Here is an 18587-nt window from a genome sequence, read left to right on the forward strand (position 1 = left end):
CCTTTCCAATGAATTATGAATCGGTACAATAGGATGCTTCATCTTAAAAATAAGCAAAGAAATGAACATTTACATGTTAAACTTCCAACAGAGCATAGTTAGAATTCTATCGAACATGACAAATGGTAAATATGACCATAATATACACTGTCCTACGAAACAAGAAAAATTTTAGATCCTCCCCCAAAAAAGGCATCATTAAACCCAATTAGCCCTTCTTATTTACTCAAATAAAGATATCTGAATTTCAAAGAAAAAGGAAGATGGTCTTTTAAAGGACCTTATTACTAGAGCAAATCCTTGGTGACTGATTTGCTTTGGAATTTCAGCTATGTTCATTAAACATTAATAAATAGCAAACTATGATCCAGTATTATAACATCAAACACTGGATGTATAAAGAAAAACATTGTGAGCTTCTTACCCTTAAAATACTTTCAATATGGAATAAGGCTAAAAGACTTATGTAAAATAGGAGGAGATCTGAGCTCAACCTAGGGATTCAGAGAGGAAGATTATCTTGAAAGATGAATAACAGCTGACCAGGGGAATACAGGGGAAAAGGGTACTCTTGGCACTGAGAAACAGAACAAAGGTACAGGGGGAACTAAAAGTGGTTAACGTTACTGATCACATTCAAACAGGTAATGACAGGGAAAGAGGCTGGTGATGTTGGAGGGGGCTAAGAAATTTTGATTTTAACTTGCAGGAATGGGTTTAGGTGAAATGACCCAATTTACCTTATATTGACAGAAATACTGTCAAAAGACTGGAAGAGTCAGGCTGAAGGTAACCAGTTAGAAGACTACCAAAGTCTAGACAATACTCAACTGGAACAAGGAGGTTAGAGAAGAGGCTATACTAGAGAACCATGTAGGCAGTAAAATTGCCATCACTGACTGGAAATGGGGGATATAAAACCCTCAAGTTTCTATCTTGATTGGCTGAAGACAGACCTAAAAGTGGATTTAAAGCAAAGTCTACTAAAATTTGTCTCTATGAGTTACCAAAGGGAGATGGAGAACATAGTTCACCATATCATTTCTTAACTTTTCTACTTTCTATTATGTCCCGTTGCAGCAGCCAAGCCGAAATAGATTTTTACCTTCGTGGATTTGAGCATGGCCAGCTGTGGTGATCCTGGGGGAGTATGACAGAGAAGCTCGGAGGTAAAGGCTGCATTTGCAATCTGCATGCATTCATCTAAGGTCTTCAGAAAAGTATTGCAGGTTGATTTCAGCAGAGTTCCCACATCTGTTCCCTCCTATGAAACAACCAGAATGAAAGACTCCTTTACCTCGCCAAAAAAGAAAAAGCCTAATTGTGGAATGTCCTTAAAGGACATTCTAATGTATCCAACCATTTTGCTGGATAGATACATGCATTAGCCTTAAAGAAAAAGACTGAGTGAATCAAAATTGTCTATTAACTGCACACAAGCCTTGCCCTCAGTCTGACTCTTCACACTCACCAACCACTCACGCTGATACAACTTCTTTCAACTCAACAAAATTCTATGCCAGGTGCTGGGCAGAGAGTCCTCCAAGAGCTTCCAGTCAACAAGGGGTGACAGACATGAAACAAAATCATGAGGACTGAAGACCAAAGGGATCATTGGAAAATGTCTCTCAGTGCCTGAGAAAAAATGAGATTCTACAGTAGAAGAAATCATAAATCACATATCACTTGCTTTCAGAATGGTATTTTTAGCTTTCAGCACAGATGAGCCCAAGAGGTGCCAGCAATTGGAATTCTTTGAACATCTAATTGATTTTTCCTCCAAGTTATTTTACTTTTTTTTGTTTTCTACTCTGGATATTGATGTTAAAAAGTTGTTCAGAAAACTGAGACCACATCTCAACTAGAGAGTGCAGAGATCACATTTTATTGGCCTCTATGTTTTCTTCAATTTCATATTTCTAACATGGTATCGGGTGATGTTGCTGGGTGTGGATCATACTTCATTAACAAGTTCCCAGGGCACTTATTATAATAAGTACTTTCCTCCTTGAATTAAAAATTGTTGTGTTTATAGTTCCCCTTCCCTCTAGATACAGGGCCACCTAGCCTCAGCACCACTGACATTTTGCGCTGGTTAATTTTTGGTTGGAGGATGGGGGTTGGCTCTCTTGTCCAGTTTGGGATGTTAAGCAGCATCCCACCAAATGCCAGTAGCATTCTCTGTTAGGCCAACCAAAAATGTCTCCAGACATTGCCAAATGTCTCCTGCAGGTGAGGGGACAATTTTTTTGAAAAAATCAAAATTGCTCTGAGTTGAGAATCACTGCTCTAGACTACACATTCCCTGAGAGCAGGACTGAAATGCTTTTTTGGTACCCTTTCCTCACCCCAACCTAGCATAATTTCTTGTATACTATAAGCAACTATTGAATAAATAAAAGAGCTTAAAAGGAAATGAATAAAAAAATGAGTTAAAGCACCTTTATTAGAAAAACTAAAAGCATATACCCTACTAGTAACACAGCATTCTTCTGCTTTCTAAGAGTAACTTAAAACCATTCATTATAATCTGCAGATTCTTTATTCTGTAGGCGCTGTTTGCATACTTTATCTCCTTTGAGAGCAGAGCAGAGACCCTCTCTGGTTAATATGAGCCATTCAACACGTTGTTTAGCACCAGATAGATCCTTTAATATATATTTGCAGAATGAGTGAGTGATAATTTTATTAATAAACATTAAAAATTGCACTCTGCTGATGATGGAGAAAAGAAGAGCTGTGTCTCCATCTTTAAAAGCACTAGTCTATTCCAATGAACAATAATTACTATGGTGATATACAATTCTGCTAGTTTCATCAAAGGTGGTATACACACATTGTTGACAATGTCATTCTGGAATCCTAGTAGTCATACCTATAGAAATGGCTCTACAAGACAGGTAAGGTTATATTTTAAAAAGTGATGCAAAGTGGGGGAGAAACATATTTTAGCAAGTTAGTACTTAAGTTAAAGTTTCCAAATGTTACCAATTAATCCCAAATTCATACTTGGGAGGAATGAAGGGAGGAAAACTGTATGCTTCCATACGCTGAAATGCAAATTTTTTCTCTTTATTGAATTTTATTATTTCTTCTCTGGAAATGGTAAATTCCAAGATAATCAGGAATTACGTGAGAGCTAAGAGTCACTTGTAAGTATGATCTGGTGCTACTTTTCATGTTGCTAAGATAAAATATCTTACCTCAGAAGTGGATGCACCAGTTGTGGTTACTTCTTTTGTTTTATCTATTTGCTGAACAAGAAGGTCACAGTAGAGTCTTAGTTCTGACATTTTGGTTTTCAGGTTTTCAGTGTTTTCGGCAAACTCTATATAACAAAATGATGATAATATAGTTAACAGAATGAATAACCAATTTTCTAGTTGGTATATAACACAGATAGTGGAATGTATAACCTATGCACAAAGTGAGAGGTTTATAGTTTTGTTTACAGATGAAGAAATGGGGACAAACAAAACAGAAAAGAGATATTTCCAAGTCTAAATTATTTTTTGAATAAATTAGTCATCAGCACAAGAAGGAAAAGGCATACCATCTGACACACTTGAGTCAGAACTGGGAATAGAGTTAAGGGTTCAGGGTTTTGGTCCCAGTTCTGCAATGGGTCATGGCTATTAACCTGTTAATATAGTACTCAGCCCACATCTAGGAAACAGCATTGTGTAATGTCCAATTACCATAAATAATATACTGTGTTTTTGGCTGACGACTGGTTCAGCATGCTGTCTGTCCAGGCTAATGGCACCCTCTCTGTATACCTGCTGCTCCCTTGTTAGCAAAGCACTCCAGCCACCATTGGTACTGGGGTGTCAGTTATAATTACTAACACCTCTGTTTTCTTGTTCACGAAAAAGTTGCATGTTATCATCTGCTCTGAGTCAGCCAACAGCATCTAGAATTTGTGTCCATATTTAGCAATAAAGAACAACAAAGGAGGAGGCCATTTTACTGTGTCTACTTAAAGAGTCAGCATACCTGCTGCACCTGTCATGAGAAAGGTTCCCTGGAACCCTTTTTCCAAAGGCCTCCCCCTTCCCCTGCAATCTCTTCAGACATACACAAGGCTGGAGGATGGTATCTGGGGCCCAGACAGTAGGCCCTGAAATTCTTGCCCTGGTATAAGGAGAAAGTTATATTATGGTTCCCAGGAGGCCCAATAATGTTGAGTTGATGAGCATTAAGGAATGGCAACTCGATAATTAAGTATCCATCCCACCCCAGGGAAGGGAGAGACGAGCAGAGTGCCATTGTAGAAAACACCCTGAGCCAAGGCTTCTCTGGCACAGCTATTCTTTACTAAAGGTCAATTTTATGCCTGATAGGGTACTAGACAGTATACATATCATCACTAAGCCTCAAGGCAATTCTTCTAAGGTACCATTATAATCTCTCTTAAAAGTTGAGGGAGGGTACACGGGTGGTTCAGTGGTGGAATACTCGCCTTTCATGCGGGAAACCTGTGTTTGATTCCTGGACTATGCACCCTACCCGCCCCCCTCCAAAAAAAAAGTTGAGGGAAATGAGGCTCAGAGAGATTATTTAACTGCAAAGCCATGATTTAAATCAACTGTCTGGCTCCAAAGACTGCATTCTTTCCACTATGATATGCTAAGTAAAAAGTTACAAATAGATCCTGGTTGAAACTCTACTGAGTCACAGCATTTGCAAGACACAAAAAGTGGGCTAGGTGGCCCAAGGCAAGATAGCAAATTAAGGCACCCAGAGATGCCACCTTGATTCCCAAGGTTCCCAGATGTGAGGACAATACTTGCCTTTCTCCTTCTGTGTTCTACTGTCAGTCAGGCAGGCCTTGGCTGACCCCAGGGCCACCAGCCACCGTTGCCTCTCAGCCACACTTCTGGCCTTCAGGTAGAAATACTGTTCCCCAGGGATTATCAGATCCATGCGTGTATTATCTACAGAATGAACTAGAAGCAAGGTAGAGAGAGGTCAGAAACCTAGAAAACCCCTATATGGAGTAATCTCTACTCCACCCAATTTCTTGATTTCAAGGGATGCCAGTGACCCAAGGCTTCTTCTGAAACAGTATCCCAGCCCTTGCTACCTCTCCTAGTTTGTACCAAGTCTTGTTTATCTATTCCTTCCTAGACGCCTCTGCTGACCAAGAGGAAAAACTCTGCAATTGGTTCCAGGGCATCACCAAGGTTTTGGTCTAAACAGAACCACCGAATTCTATTTAGGATCCTTTATCAGAATAGAGAAAGAATCTCTCTTTTGGCTTGTGTGTGTATAAGTAGCTACTCAAGAGGATAAAAGGGCTTGCATGCCAACAATAAGGGGATGTTCTTTATATCCTAGGGATTATTGGGCAGCTATCAAGAACACAATATTTTTTCTTGTCTACTTCCCTTGATGAACCAGACCAATAATGTGAGTGTTCTCTCAGAGTCCTTCAGAAGAAGGAACACGCAAACTACTCTCCTTCACCCATCTACCTTTCCCACAAATCCCCATCTAACCTATTTCTGTTCTGAGCCTCATATCTTCTCAGCATGTCTGAAGATTCCCAAAACCACAAAGGAAAGACTAGGTACAGATTTGTCAGGTTTTTGCTTGTTTTGAATATCTGATGGTGATTGTGATGGTAGTGGTGTGTATTTGTATGTGTTTCATACTGCAATAAAAAGATTTAAATAAGCTTTGCAAATAGCCACTGGCCCCAGGTGAGCAGGTGACTAAAGAGTGAGTACTAGGTGAGTGGTAAAGCCCACTGTTCTCATTTACCTTTACTATCTTTTAACCAACCTCCTTGTAAAAGCTGGCTACAGTTTTAAATTTTATTTGCAAGGCCTTCTTCTAGGACATACCTACCTATCTTGACTTGTACTATGAGAGCAGCAAAGAAGGACACACAGAGGTCATTGCTTTTTCATTTGGGGGGACAGGCAAAAAGAAAAAGAAAACCTACCAATCTCTTGGTTTCTCACCTTGAATCTCACAGACTGCCATTTGGATACTCCCTTTGCAACCCTTCCAGGCATCTTCGGGAGAATCATAATAGGATAATATCCCCCCACAGAGAAGGAACCATCGAGGCTGCCAACCTGAACACAGAAAAAGAGCATGGTCTCAATCTCTGTCCATGTGTGAGATGCCTCCCAGGACATGGGAATAACCTAATATAGGATGCTGTGTCTCAGTTGCCAAGGAGCTTACACTTTGGAAAGTAAAAAGGGAAGAAGTAGGTTAGAAAAGACCTTTCAGTTTGATTTTATTTTTGTAAAATTAAAAACTAACACATACAGAAGCATATATTTTTAGTTACATAATGCACAGAAGTCTGGAAGAATCAGCAATAAATATAGTTATGATTCTCCTGGTAATGGGATTACAATAATTTTTATTTTCTCTTTACCTAATATAGTAGAATTTGTGATTTCTAATTTTTTCTAAAATAAATGATTATTGGTTAAAATTCTACAGAACCCCAAACTTGAAGGTCACTGTTGTTGGTCCCAATATTACTATACAGGAAAGCAAACTGATCATCAAAGTTGCCAGGCAGAGAATTAGCACTCCTAGAATTAGACATTATTTGATAATGCTAATAGCCCGTTGCAACAGAGTTGGGTTATTTATACCTTAGGCTACCTCCCCTTACTGGAACATCAGAATCAGTTCCCAAGAACCTGAAAAAGAGAAGAGGTCTTTGAAAGCACCTATTCCAACCAGCTCAGTTTACACAGAAGGAAAACAACACTAGGTAGATTAGGTGGTCTACCTAAGTTATGCAGGTGGTACAAAGAAGAACTGGGAAGAAAACCATGTCTTTGTTATACTCCCCCTTCTGAGACAGTAACCCCCAAACAACCTTGGTTCCCCATTTCTAGAAAGCTGTTCTGAAATAGAACAGAAGCATCTTCTCACTTACAGCTCAACTCCCATCGCTCTGGTTGGTGAGAACACTCTCCAAATTCACCATGACTATTCTGGACATTCTCAATTATTGTATTTTATCAAATTTAGGGCCCTATCAATTTAAAGACACATTATTAAATGAGGTAACCCAAGAAAAAAAGAAACCTGCCAATTAAACAATCAATCACATAGCACCTATTGTATGCACCCTGATTCCAGAGTTGTGGCAATGTGAAAATATGTACCTTAAAACTGGAAAAAAATGTGGTACTAGATTTTTCATGCAGGAATCTGAAAAAATGTTAAATAGCCACACACAACATGCATGCACACACACATAAATATACACAAAGCATAGCTGTAGTAAGTTTTGAAAGTAGCTGCTAAATTATATTAACTGAAACAATATCTTTCCAGTAATAGGTTATGTATTTGTCCAGGGGAAGCTTAGTATGTCACTATTTTTGTTTTGTAGAATTTTTAATTATAGATATGGTGACCAAAAAAAAACTACTTTTCTTTATAAGCATAAAGTTCCTGGAGTTTCAGAAGACCACAAAAGTTCTATTTCATTATACAAGATTTAATCGCAGAGTGATGGAGAATCCAGGTTAATATTGGGGCATACTGTGCTTTCATGATGTCTAATCCTGACAAGCTGGAATACAGCTCAGGAATGATAAATCATATGAGAAAAAGAGAGGCATGGATGATGAAGAGGCCATTATTCTGCTTCTGTTTTAAATCAATCTGCAGTTTATTTAGAAATCATAAAACATTCAAGGTTACAAAAGGGCAGTGAAATTTATGGGTCAGTACAAGTCCTTACTTCCTATCATTAGACTATCTAGTTGTCCTCCCCTATCCCTTCAAAAAGCAGGGAAGAATTTTAGCCTACACCAGCTATACTGGCAAGGAAGGGGACAAAAGGATTATTTACATGCCGATATCACATGATATGGGTTATTCTGTAGTATTTCACTATGGAAGGCATAGGGGACATTTATTTTTGACAACCTAGCATCTATTCCCCATGTTTCTGTTGCTGAAAGCCCCTTCTCCACACCCTGTCCATATAGTTTGGGTAGGGATGGCCCTATCCCCAGCTCCAGGACGGGCATGTGATTCAAACCTAATAGGTGCTTCACATCTGTCCTCAATAACAAGTTCCAGGATGGACAAGTGACTCAAATCAGAGATAATTCTGAGACTTTTGCTGGGACTGGAAAGAGGCAAACAGAAATGGAGACAATCTCTTTTTTTTATTGGTCTTGAGGATGTATGCCTGGAGCTTCCAGCGGCCATTCTGCCTTCACATGGGACCTAAATATGATTACCACATAAAGGGAAATGAGGGAAGGGTCTGAGGGAAAAAGGGGAAAGAAAGCAAATCTGGAGGACAGTAATTGAAAACCTCAATCAAAACATGTCATGCCTGAAGGCAATGCACTTTTCAATTAAGTGAGCCTATAAATGCCCCTTTTTACTTAAGCCTGTTTGAATTGGGATTTTCTACAAACAAAAGATTCCTAAAGTGCCTCATGATCACCTCAATAAATAAGGAAAGGCACTTGACAAATTCCAAACTCTTTGATGATAAAAACACATAACAAATTAGGACTAGAGGGAAATTTCTCAATTTGATAAAGGCATCTATGAAAAGTCCACATCATAAACATCATACTTCATGACTACACTGAATGGTTTTTTCCCTAAGGAACAAGACAAGGATGGTACTTTCCCCATGCTACTTCTAGTTAGCACTGTACTGGAAGTTCTAGCCAGGGAAATTGGCAAGAAAATGAAATAAAAGGCTTCTGAATAGGAAGGAAGAATCAGAACCATCTCTATTTGCAGATGAAATGCTCTTGTATATTAAAAATCCTAAAGAATCCATTAATAAAAACTATTAAAGCTAATAAAGGTTTCAGCAAGGCTGCAGACACAAGATCAATACAGAAATATGAATTGCATTTTTATAAAGTTGCAAGACTCAATCTGAAAATGAAATTAAGAAAAATATTTACAGTAGCATCGAAAATAATAAAATACTTAGGAATAAAATTAACAAAAGAAGTGCAAAACTTATATTCTGAATACTACAAAACATTGTTCAAACAATTTAAGATATAAATTAATGGAAAGATTTCTGAGTTCACCATGGGTCAAAAGAGTAAAATATTGCCAAGGTGGCAATACTCCTCAAATTGATCTACAGATTCAACAAAATCCTTATCAAAATCCCAGCTGATTTCTTTCTAGAAATTGATAAGGTGAATTAAAGATTCATATGGAGACTCAAGATAAACTCAAACCACAATAGACAAAACAATCATGAAAATCAAATTAGCTGAAACAATCATGAAAATGAAGAACAAACTTGGAGGACTCAGATCCTGATTTCAAAACTGACTACAAAAGCAACAATAATCAAAACTATGTGATATTGGCATAAGGATAGACATAAAGATCAAAGGATTAGAACTGAGAGTCCAGAAACAAACCAATATATGTTCAACTGATTTTTGACAAGGGTGCCAAGATTATGCAGTGGGGGAAAGAATAGTCTTTTCAACAAATGGTGATGGAAAAGCTGGATATCCTAGTTAGGTTGCACCATTATGTACACAAATTAACTCAAAATGGATGAAAGACCTAAATGTAAGCACTAAAATTATAAAACTCTGAGAAGAAAACAAAGATGCAAATTTGAGTGACCTTCAATTTGGCAATGATTTCTTAAATATAATACCTAAAGCATAAGCAACAAAAGAAAAAATGCTGAGAAACTGGATTTCATCAAAATTTAAAAACTTCTGTATGTCAAAGGACACCATCAATATAAAGTGAAAAAATAACACACAGAATGGGAGAAAATATTTGCAAATCATATATTCAATAAGGGGCTTTATTTAGACTATATAAAGGACTCTTACAACTAATAAGAAAGACAAATAATCCAATTAAAAAATAGGCAAGGGATCTGAATAAATATTTCTTCAAAGATATACAAATGACCAATAAGCACATGAAAAGATGATCAACAATATTAGTAAGAAAATGCATATCAAAACCACAATGAGATATCCGACTTCACACTCAACAGGATGTGGAGAAATTGGAACCCTTATACACTGCTTCTGGGAATGTAAAATGTTGTAACCACTTTGGAAAGTAGTCTGGCAGTTCTTCAAAAAGTTAAACAGAGTTACCAAACCAGCAATTCCCCACCAACTGCATGAGAAAAATGAAAACATATGTCCACTTGTGCTGGTTTGAAAGAATTATATACCTTAGAAAAGCCATGTTTTAATCCTGATCCTTCTTGTGGGAGCAGCCATTTCTTTCAATCTCATTTCAGCATTGTATGTTGGAAGCTTGATTAGATTATCTCCATGGAGATGTGACACACCCAATTGTGGGTATTAACTTTTGATATGAGGGAGATGTGATGCCACCCATTCTAGGTGAGTCTTGATTAGTTTCCTGGAATTCTTTAAGAAGGAACAATTTTAGAAAATGCTTTAGAGCCACAAGAACCACAAGAGCCCATGCAGCTAGGGACCTTTGGAGATGAAGAAGGAAGATGCCCCAGGGGGAGCTTCATGAAACAAGAAGCCTGGAGAGAAAGCCAGCAGATGTTGCCATGTTCACCATGTGCCTTTCCAGCTGAGAGAGAAACCCAAACCCCACTGGCCTTTCTTGAGTGAAGGTAACCAACCTCTTGCTGGTGCCTTAGATTGGACATTTCTATAGCTCTGTTTTAATTTGGACATTTTCACAGTCTTAGAACTATAAACTAGCAACTTAATAATTAATTCCCATTTACGGCAGCTAGCAAACTAAAACACCACCTTAAAACTTTTATATGAATATTCATAAGAGCATTATGCACAAGAGTCAAAAGATAAGAAACAATCCATATCTATCAACCGATGAATGAATAAATAAAATGTGGTAGACATTCATACAATGGAATATTTTTTAGCCATAAAAAGAATGAAGTATTGATACCAGCATCAACATGGATCAATCTTGAAAATACTATGCTAAATGAAAGAAGCCAGTCACAAAAGACCATATATTATTTGACTCCATTTATATGAAAGATACAGAATAGGTATATCTATAGACAGAAAGTAGATCAGTGGTGGCCTAGGGTTTGGGGTCTTGGGGGATTGGAGGGTGATAGCTAAATGGTGTGGGGTTTCTTTTGGGGATAATAAAAATGCTCTAAAATAATCATGGTGATGGCTGCACAACTATGTGAATATATTAAAAACCAACACATTATACACTTTAAGCAGGTAAATTTTATAGTGTGTAAATTTTACCTCAATAAAGCAGATACCAAAAATATATGTTTCTAAAGTAGGAGGTAAGCCTTTCTTCTCTCAGCATGGTGGGAGTGGGGGAAAGTTACCTACCTTCAACAAATAATTTAGAGTCTGTCATAGGGTGTTTTCATTTGTAAAAACTGACGGAATGCAATATACCTGAAACAGAATGGCTTTAAAAAAGAGGAATTTATTAAGTTGCAAGTTTACAGTTCTAATGCCATGAAAATGTGGGTATTTTATCCAAAATTTATCTCCACTATTACTATATTTAATACTTTTTTCCTGCTTCTTAAACATTTGTTTCATTTGGGGATAAACGTAAAGGATCTGGCATAATGGTGGTGGTGACATTGTTGGTAATGGTTAGCTCATAAGCAGGTAAATTTCTGGGCAGTCTAAGTGTTACATAAAAGTTATAGATGCAGGGTGGCAAATATAACACTTTGTCCCTGCCTTCTCTTTCCCACAGCAGACAGCACTCATCAGTCACATTATTTCTGAGCTAGGAAACAGCCTTACATAGCACCTCCAGCAATCACTGTAGCTCTGGCACGTGTGTGTGTGTGTTTGTGTGTGTGTATGACATTTATTTGACATTTCTACTAGCAAGCCAAAAAGTTCCAGGCTCTGAAGATCATTATTTCAAAATTGCTACCAGCCTGTTCTTTTCCCACTTAGTGCAACTGCCTTTCTGCGCGTGACAAGCAACTCTTTGCAAAACTGACTTTCTTATCTTTAGCTGGAAGCCCTTTTCAGTCCAAGTGTAACTTTCTTTGAAAAATGCACACTTATATTTGGATCTAAACTGGCATAGCTCATGCTTTTTCACAGCAACAGTCACCATTTTAAAATCAAAATTCTTATTCCTTTAAAGATCCAAACCAAACCAAAAAATTTTCCTTGTGAGTCATAGCCCCATCTGACTAAAAAAATACTGTGGATTTCCTTTTTTTTTTTCCTAGCAGTCTTGTGACAAGTAGATCATCCAAAAACATTCCTATTAAAAAAGCTGCATTAAATAGACACCTTAAATTTTTTTCAATTTATTAATTTACATATAGAGAAATTCACTCTGGTAAACAGTTCTGAGTTTTGATAAATGCACGTATCTCTGACCACCACCAAAACAATCAAGATACAGAAAAATTCCATAACCCCTCCAAAAAAATTTCCTTGTTACCCCTTTGTAGTCAAACCCTCTCTCACTCTTTATCCCTGGCCAATCATTGTGGTATTTTCATTAAGTTTAAAATATTTTCGAATTTTCTTGGAAACTTCTTTGGCCCATGGATTATTTTGAAGTATATGGTTTAATTTCCTTTTATTTGGGGGATTATTTTCCACATCTTTGTGTCATTGATTTCTAGCTTATTTCTGTTGTAAACACAAATTTAAATTTGCTAAGATTTTATTATGGCCCAGAATATGGTTTATCTTGTTGAATGCTCCACGTGCTTTTGAAAAAAAAAGCAGTATTCTGTTGCTGCTGTTCAAGGGATTATTCTATAAATGTCTATTAGGTCAAGTTGGTTGATAGTGTTAGGTCGGGGGAATAAGGGAGGGCTCTATGGCTGGAATCATGAAGTCACTCCAGAGGGAGAGGTGAATCGCTACAATCAAGGTCTTTGCACCGCCAACATCTATTCACCGACATCTAACCACCCGCTGCTCAACCCACTAGCATAATAATCCTTTGTTTAATGTGCTGCCCCTTTCATGTCATCACCTAACCCCTGCCCTTAAAAACTCCACTCGCCACAGCCTGTGCGCAAACTCACCTCACTCCCTCTTGGGTTTGGTGAGCTCTGCCCAGGAAGCACAGCCAACAAAGCAGTCTCATTTACAATCCTTTCTTCTACTTTCCTTTCTCTTAAATACCTCATATCTTAAAACCTTTCAGATAGCATTCAGATCTTCTCTACCCTTGCTGATTTACTGTCTACTTGTTCTATGGGCTACCGAGAGAAAAATGTTGAAGCTTCCAAGTATGACTATGAATTTGTCTATTTCTTCTTTCAGTTCTATCAGCTTTTGTTTCATATATTTTGCCTTTCTGTTTTTAAATGCACACACATTTAGGATTGCTGCCTTTTTTTTTTGGAAGACAAATATCAAAACAACACTTTTTATTTTTAAAATTCTGTGTAAAACATGTTTCCATATGACATCCCTTAAAAAAATGTCAAAAGCCTGTGGGTTAGTCACACTATACAGACATCACCACAGTGTTTGAAGATATCTAGATATCTCACAATTTACAAATGTCAGGATTGTTGTCTTCTTGATGAATTGACTCTTTTAAAATTATGCATTGTCTCTCTTCACCAGTCACAATTTTGTTTGTTCTTAAGTCTATTTTGTGTGATATTGAGATGGCCAACTGTATTTTTTTTTATTAATGTTTATGTGGTATGTCACCTAGCAACTTCAACCTGTAAATGTGTAGCTTTCACTAAATTTGGGACATTTTCAGCCATTACTTCTTCAAACCTTTTTCTTCACTAATCTCTTTCACCTCTCCTTTTGGGACTCCAATGCCAGAACGTTAGTCCTTTAGTTAATGTCCCTGAGACTGTAGGACTAGAGTTTACTAACCTTTTCCTCTATCATCTCTAGTCTTCTACTGTGCTCATCTAAAAAGTGAATTTTATTTCAGATATTACAAATTTTTGTTCCAAAATTCCCATTTGGTTCTTTTATATAGTTTATATTTCTCTGATGAAAATTTCTACCTTTATATTTGTTTCAAGATTATTCACTGTTACATTATGGAGCATGTTATAATAGCTGTTTTAATTTAAAATATTTTTCTAATAATTCCAACCTCTGAATTGGTTCAGGTTTGGTCTCTATTAACCGTGATTTCCTTTGAGATTGGTCAGATTTTTCTGATTCCTGGTGTCAAGTAATTTTGGATTCTATTGTGGATATCTGAATGTTAAGTTGAGAAACTCTGGATCCTGTTCAAAATCTTTCGGAGAATTTGTTTTTGTTCATTTTAGCATATAATCAACTTTGTAAGGTTCAGAAGCAAATTCTATCTCATGCTTTATGGATGGTTGTTCCTAGATCAGCTCAGTTTTCAAAGCTTTTCCTATTCTGTTTGTGTCTGCTCCTCAGAAATACCGTCACTCAGGAATTGGTTTTAGACCTGTACAGTGGTTTATGTTGTGGCTCAGTTCTCAAAGCATTTGCTATGTTTTTTTGGGGTGTGGTACATATATGTGCAACTTGGGAGTAAGAGTGGGATTTGATTCATCTGTAGAATTATAGCTCTCCTCCAGCGTGCTCCTTTTGGAGATTTGCCCAACTCTCTGGGGAAACTCCAGGAGGTCCTTTACTCTGTTCCTTTGATGAAAAAGAAAGGCTCTCACAGTTTTAGCATCCTGCGCTATCACACTATTAGCCTCTTGAGCTACTGCACTGTTCTATCAGCTGGGCCCAACCCCAGGCTAAAATGGCAAAAAAGAGAAGAAAAAATAAAAACCTGAGGATTCTCCCCCAGACTCTTGGCATAAAAAAGTCCTTCTCCAGTTTCTTATCCAATGAGACAGACTTTTTTCTCAGGTTTTAGGTGCCCACCTGAGAAAGTCAGGTACCATACCAGAGCAGTAGAGTTCTAGGACCTGGCAAGGCCTCAACTTGCAGGGCTGGGACAGAAAAAAAAGAGAAGAAAAACACAAGAGGTTTACCCCACACTCTCTCACTTACAGGGATCTTTTCTTGAAGTCCTCTGGTCAGAAAGATGGCCTGCTATGCTCCTATATGGCATGCATTTAGGCCAAAGTAAGAAGATAAAGGAAGGAGTAAAAGAAACCCAGAAAAGTCACCACCATCAAGGTGGTCATTCTTCAAGTTTTGTCTTCCTTCCTCAATCTGCCTGCTATTATTCACTTTTCAGTCTTCGCAGGTAGTTGCTCTTTGTATTTTGTTCAGGGTTTCTAGTTGTCACCAGTGGGAGAGAGAGGCAATAGTAGGCCTACTTGATTCAATAATGATACCTCTTCTTTTTTTTTGAATTGTAAAAATAACATATATATAAAAAACAATAAATTTCCAAGTACATTTTAACAAAGTAATTACACAACAGATTTTAAAGTTTGGTATGGGTTACAGTTCCATGATTTTTCATTTTTTCTTCTAGTAGCTCCAAGACACTGGAGACCAAAGAAACATCAATACATTGATTCAGCAGTCATATTCATTTGCTCAAAATCCTATCTTCTTTATTATACTCTTCATTCTCTTATTTTTTTCTGAAAAATAACACGTATACAAAAAAGCTATAAATTTCAAAGTATATTGCAACTATTGGTAGTAGAACAAATTTCAGAGTTTGGCACAGGTTACAATTCCACAATTTTAGGTTTTTATTTTTAGCTGCTCTAAGGTACTGGAGACTAAAAGACATAACCAATTTAATGATTCGGCATTTATACTCATTTGTTAAACCCTACCTTCTCTGCATAACTCCACCATCACCTTTGATCTTTCTCTCACTCTTTGGAGATATTTGGGATATGCCTATTCTAGCTTTTTCATGTTGGAAGGGGCAATCAATAATATTGGATAGGGAGACGGAACTAGTTGATGTTCTGGAAAGGCTGGCCCCACTGCACTTCAGGACTTATATGGTCCAGGGACCCATCTGGAGGTTGCACGTTTTTGAAATGTTACCCTAATGCATGGAACCTTTGTAGAATCTTATAAAACATCCTAGATATTCTTTAGGATTGGCAGGAATGGTTTCGGTTGGGGTTTGGCTGGGTTATGGTAGGTAGCAAAGTCTAACTGAAGCTTGCATGAGAGTGACTTCCAGAGCAGCCTCTAGACTCTACTTGAACTCTCTCAGCCACAGATACCTTATTTGTTACACTTCTTTTACCCCTTTTGGTCAGGATGGCATTGCTGATTCCATGGTGCCAGGGCCAGACTCAACCCTGGGGGTCATCTCCCACGCTGCCATGCAGAATAAGGACTCTCTTAAATAGAAGAGGTTCATAGCTCCTTCTGAACTTTTGTCAGTTAAGGTGCTATAGGAAACCAGAAGTTTACAATCTTACTGTTTAACAGAAAAACATAAAAAGTAAAGAACATACTGATGTATTAGTTTGTTAATGCTGCTGGAAAGTGACATACCAGAATGAAATGGCTTTTAAAAGAGGGTATTCAATAAGTCACAAGCTTACAGTTCTAAAGCCATAAATATGTTCTAATTAAGGCATCCAAAGAAAGACTGCTTCTTTTTCTAAACAATTACCAGTGAGTTCAGATAATCTCTGTAGCTTTCAAAACTTATACATCTCTATCCTGATACAAAGTAACAGGAAACTCAGCTATTTTCCAGAATCTATTTCAAGAGAAAGTTTACCAATGTTAAGAAAATAAAGTGAGATTAAATTTCTTGATAGGATTGATAATCTTTCTGGAGTGCTATTAAGACGTCATTTATATACCCTCAATTATGTTTTCAATGTTCATAGCCAATATATATTATATTATGGTTATAATGGATTATATTGTGAATGTTATATAGATAATTAAATAGTGAAAAAAAATCACCATTTTAAATTGAAGCTAAGCACAGTTCTTATTGATTTAATTTGACCGTTGACTTCAATAGCCTTGGTGTTTTCCAATGCTCAGCCACACCCTACCATATCAGAGCCTTCCTCCATATCTTGGCTCTCCTTGGGGAGCTCCAGATAGGGGAGTGGATAGCAAAAGACTTAATTTCCTCTATCAGATCAGTGAGTAAGATCCTTGCTGAGGCTGGGGAGGAGGGAAGAAGGAAGAGAGGAACTCCTTAAAGTAATGAATAATAACTAAGCATTTACTAAATTGTAGGCTTCTTAATTTACCATTAATTTCCAAAGTGTTTTTTGAGCAGTTACAATCTGCCAGGCTTGAAGATGTAGAGAAAAGAAGATCCCAGCCCTCAAGGAGTGACAGTTTAGTGGGAGTCACCCATGGTGATGAGACTAACTATAATTACAATGCATTATATCAAATTCCCTTTAGAATTTTCCATTAGAGCCTGCTGTAAGTCACCTCTCCTGTGGGATTTGGGTTGCCAATCTAAATACTTATTTGTTCTGGACAGTGCCACTTGCATGTCCTATCATAAGCTTACTCAGAAGAACAGAATCAGGAAGGCAGGGAAAGATCTTACTCGTAACATTCAGATGTGTCATCTTGAGCATGTCACTTAGTTATTCTGGGCATTATTTTTCAATTTACAAACAGAGAGACAGACTAAACAGCACCTAAGTTTCTTTCCATGCTTAGTGTGCCATCTTTCTCCTGACTACAATGTCTCTTTCAATAGTGCCAGCATTATTTCACCATGCAAACTCCAAACCAGAGGGTAACTTAAGTCCCATTGCTCCAAGTTAGTCACTAGGTCCTTCCCAACCACCATCATTTCTACTCTTGGCCTCAACATTCCATGGATCCTTCTCCATGTGGAGAATTCCTGATATTCTCACAAGCAGTGGGGACAACCAAAGCAATAGGCTGAGCCCTCAATCTTGGGGTTTGTCTATAACTTATCCCCACAAAGCATAGGCTAAGCCTACTTAAAATTAGGCCTAAGAGTCACCCCCAAAGAACCTCTTTTGTTGCTCAGATATGGCCTCTCTCTCTCAGCCAACATGACAAGCAAACTCACTGCCCTCCCCCTCTCAACATGGGACGTAACTCCCAGGGATATAAACCTTCCTGGCAATGTGGGACCAAAATCCTAGAACGAGCTGGGACTCAGCATCAAGGGATTGAGAAAACCTTCTCGACCAAAAAGGGGAAGAGAGAAATGAGACAAAATAAAGTGTCAATGGCTGAGAGATTTCGAACAGAGTAGAGAAGTTATCCTGGAGGTTATTCTTATACATTATACAGCTATCACCTTTTTAGTTAAGGTATATTGGAGAGGCTGGAGGGAAGTGCCTGTAAATGCAGAGGTGTGTTCCAGTAGCCAAGTTCTTGAAGATGATTAGATAATGATATAGCTTTTGCAATGTGACTGTGTGACTGTGAAAATCTTTTGTCTGATGCTCCTTTTATCTACAGTATGGACAGATGAACAAAACATATGGATTAAAAATAAATAAATAATGGAGAACAAATGTTAAAATAAATTTAGTACATTGAAGTGCTAGTGATCAATGAGAGGGAGTGGTAAGGGGTTTAGGAAAAAATAGGGGAAATTAAAGCTAAATATATTAGGTAGATGAAAATATTAGCAGTCAATAAGAGGGAGGGGTAAGGGAGGGGTATGTATGAGTTTTTTAAATTTCTTTTTCTGAACTGATGCAAATGTTCTAAGACATGATTATGGTGATAATATTG

General features: G+C 37.6%; 1 protein-coding gene across 4 annotated transcripts in view; it reads right to left on the bottom strand.

The window, feature by feature from the left end:
• Positions 1 to 18587, bottom strand: part of PLEKHA8 (pleckstrin homology domain containing A8) — a 74633-nt gene that overhangs the window by 45903 nt on the left and 10143 nt on the right. For all 4 annotated transcript variants that reach the window (XM_077120739.1, XM_077120755.1, XM_077120747.1 and 1 more), the window contains exons 2-6: positions 5970 to 6086; positions 4794 to 4949; positions 3204 to 3328; positions 1106 to 1264; positions 2 to 42 (exon numbers count right to left, since the gene is read on the bottom strand). In XM_077120739.1, the coding sequence (XP_076976854.1) occupies positions 2 to 42; positions 1106 to 1264; positions 3204 to 3328; positions 4794 to 4949; positions 5970 to 6086 (598 nt within the window). The remainder of the gene's footprint in view (position 1; positions 43 to 1105; positions 1265 to 3203; positions 3329 to 4793; positions 4950 to 5969; positions 6087 to 18587) is intronic.

This window comes from Tamandua tetradactyla, chromosome 1 (genome assembly GCF_023851605.1).
Source record: "Tamandua tetradactyla isolate mTamTet1 chromosome 1, mTamTet1.pri, whole genome shotgun sequence".
Taxonomy (NCBI): Eukaryota; Metazoa; Chordata; class Mammalia; order Pilosa; family Myrmecophagidae; genus Tamandua; species Tamandua tetradactyla.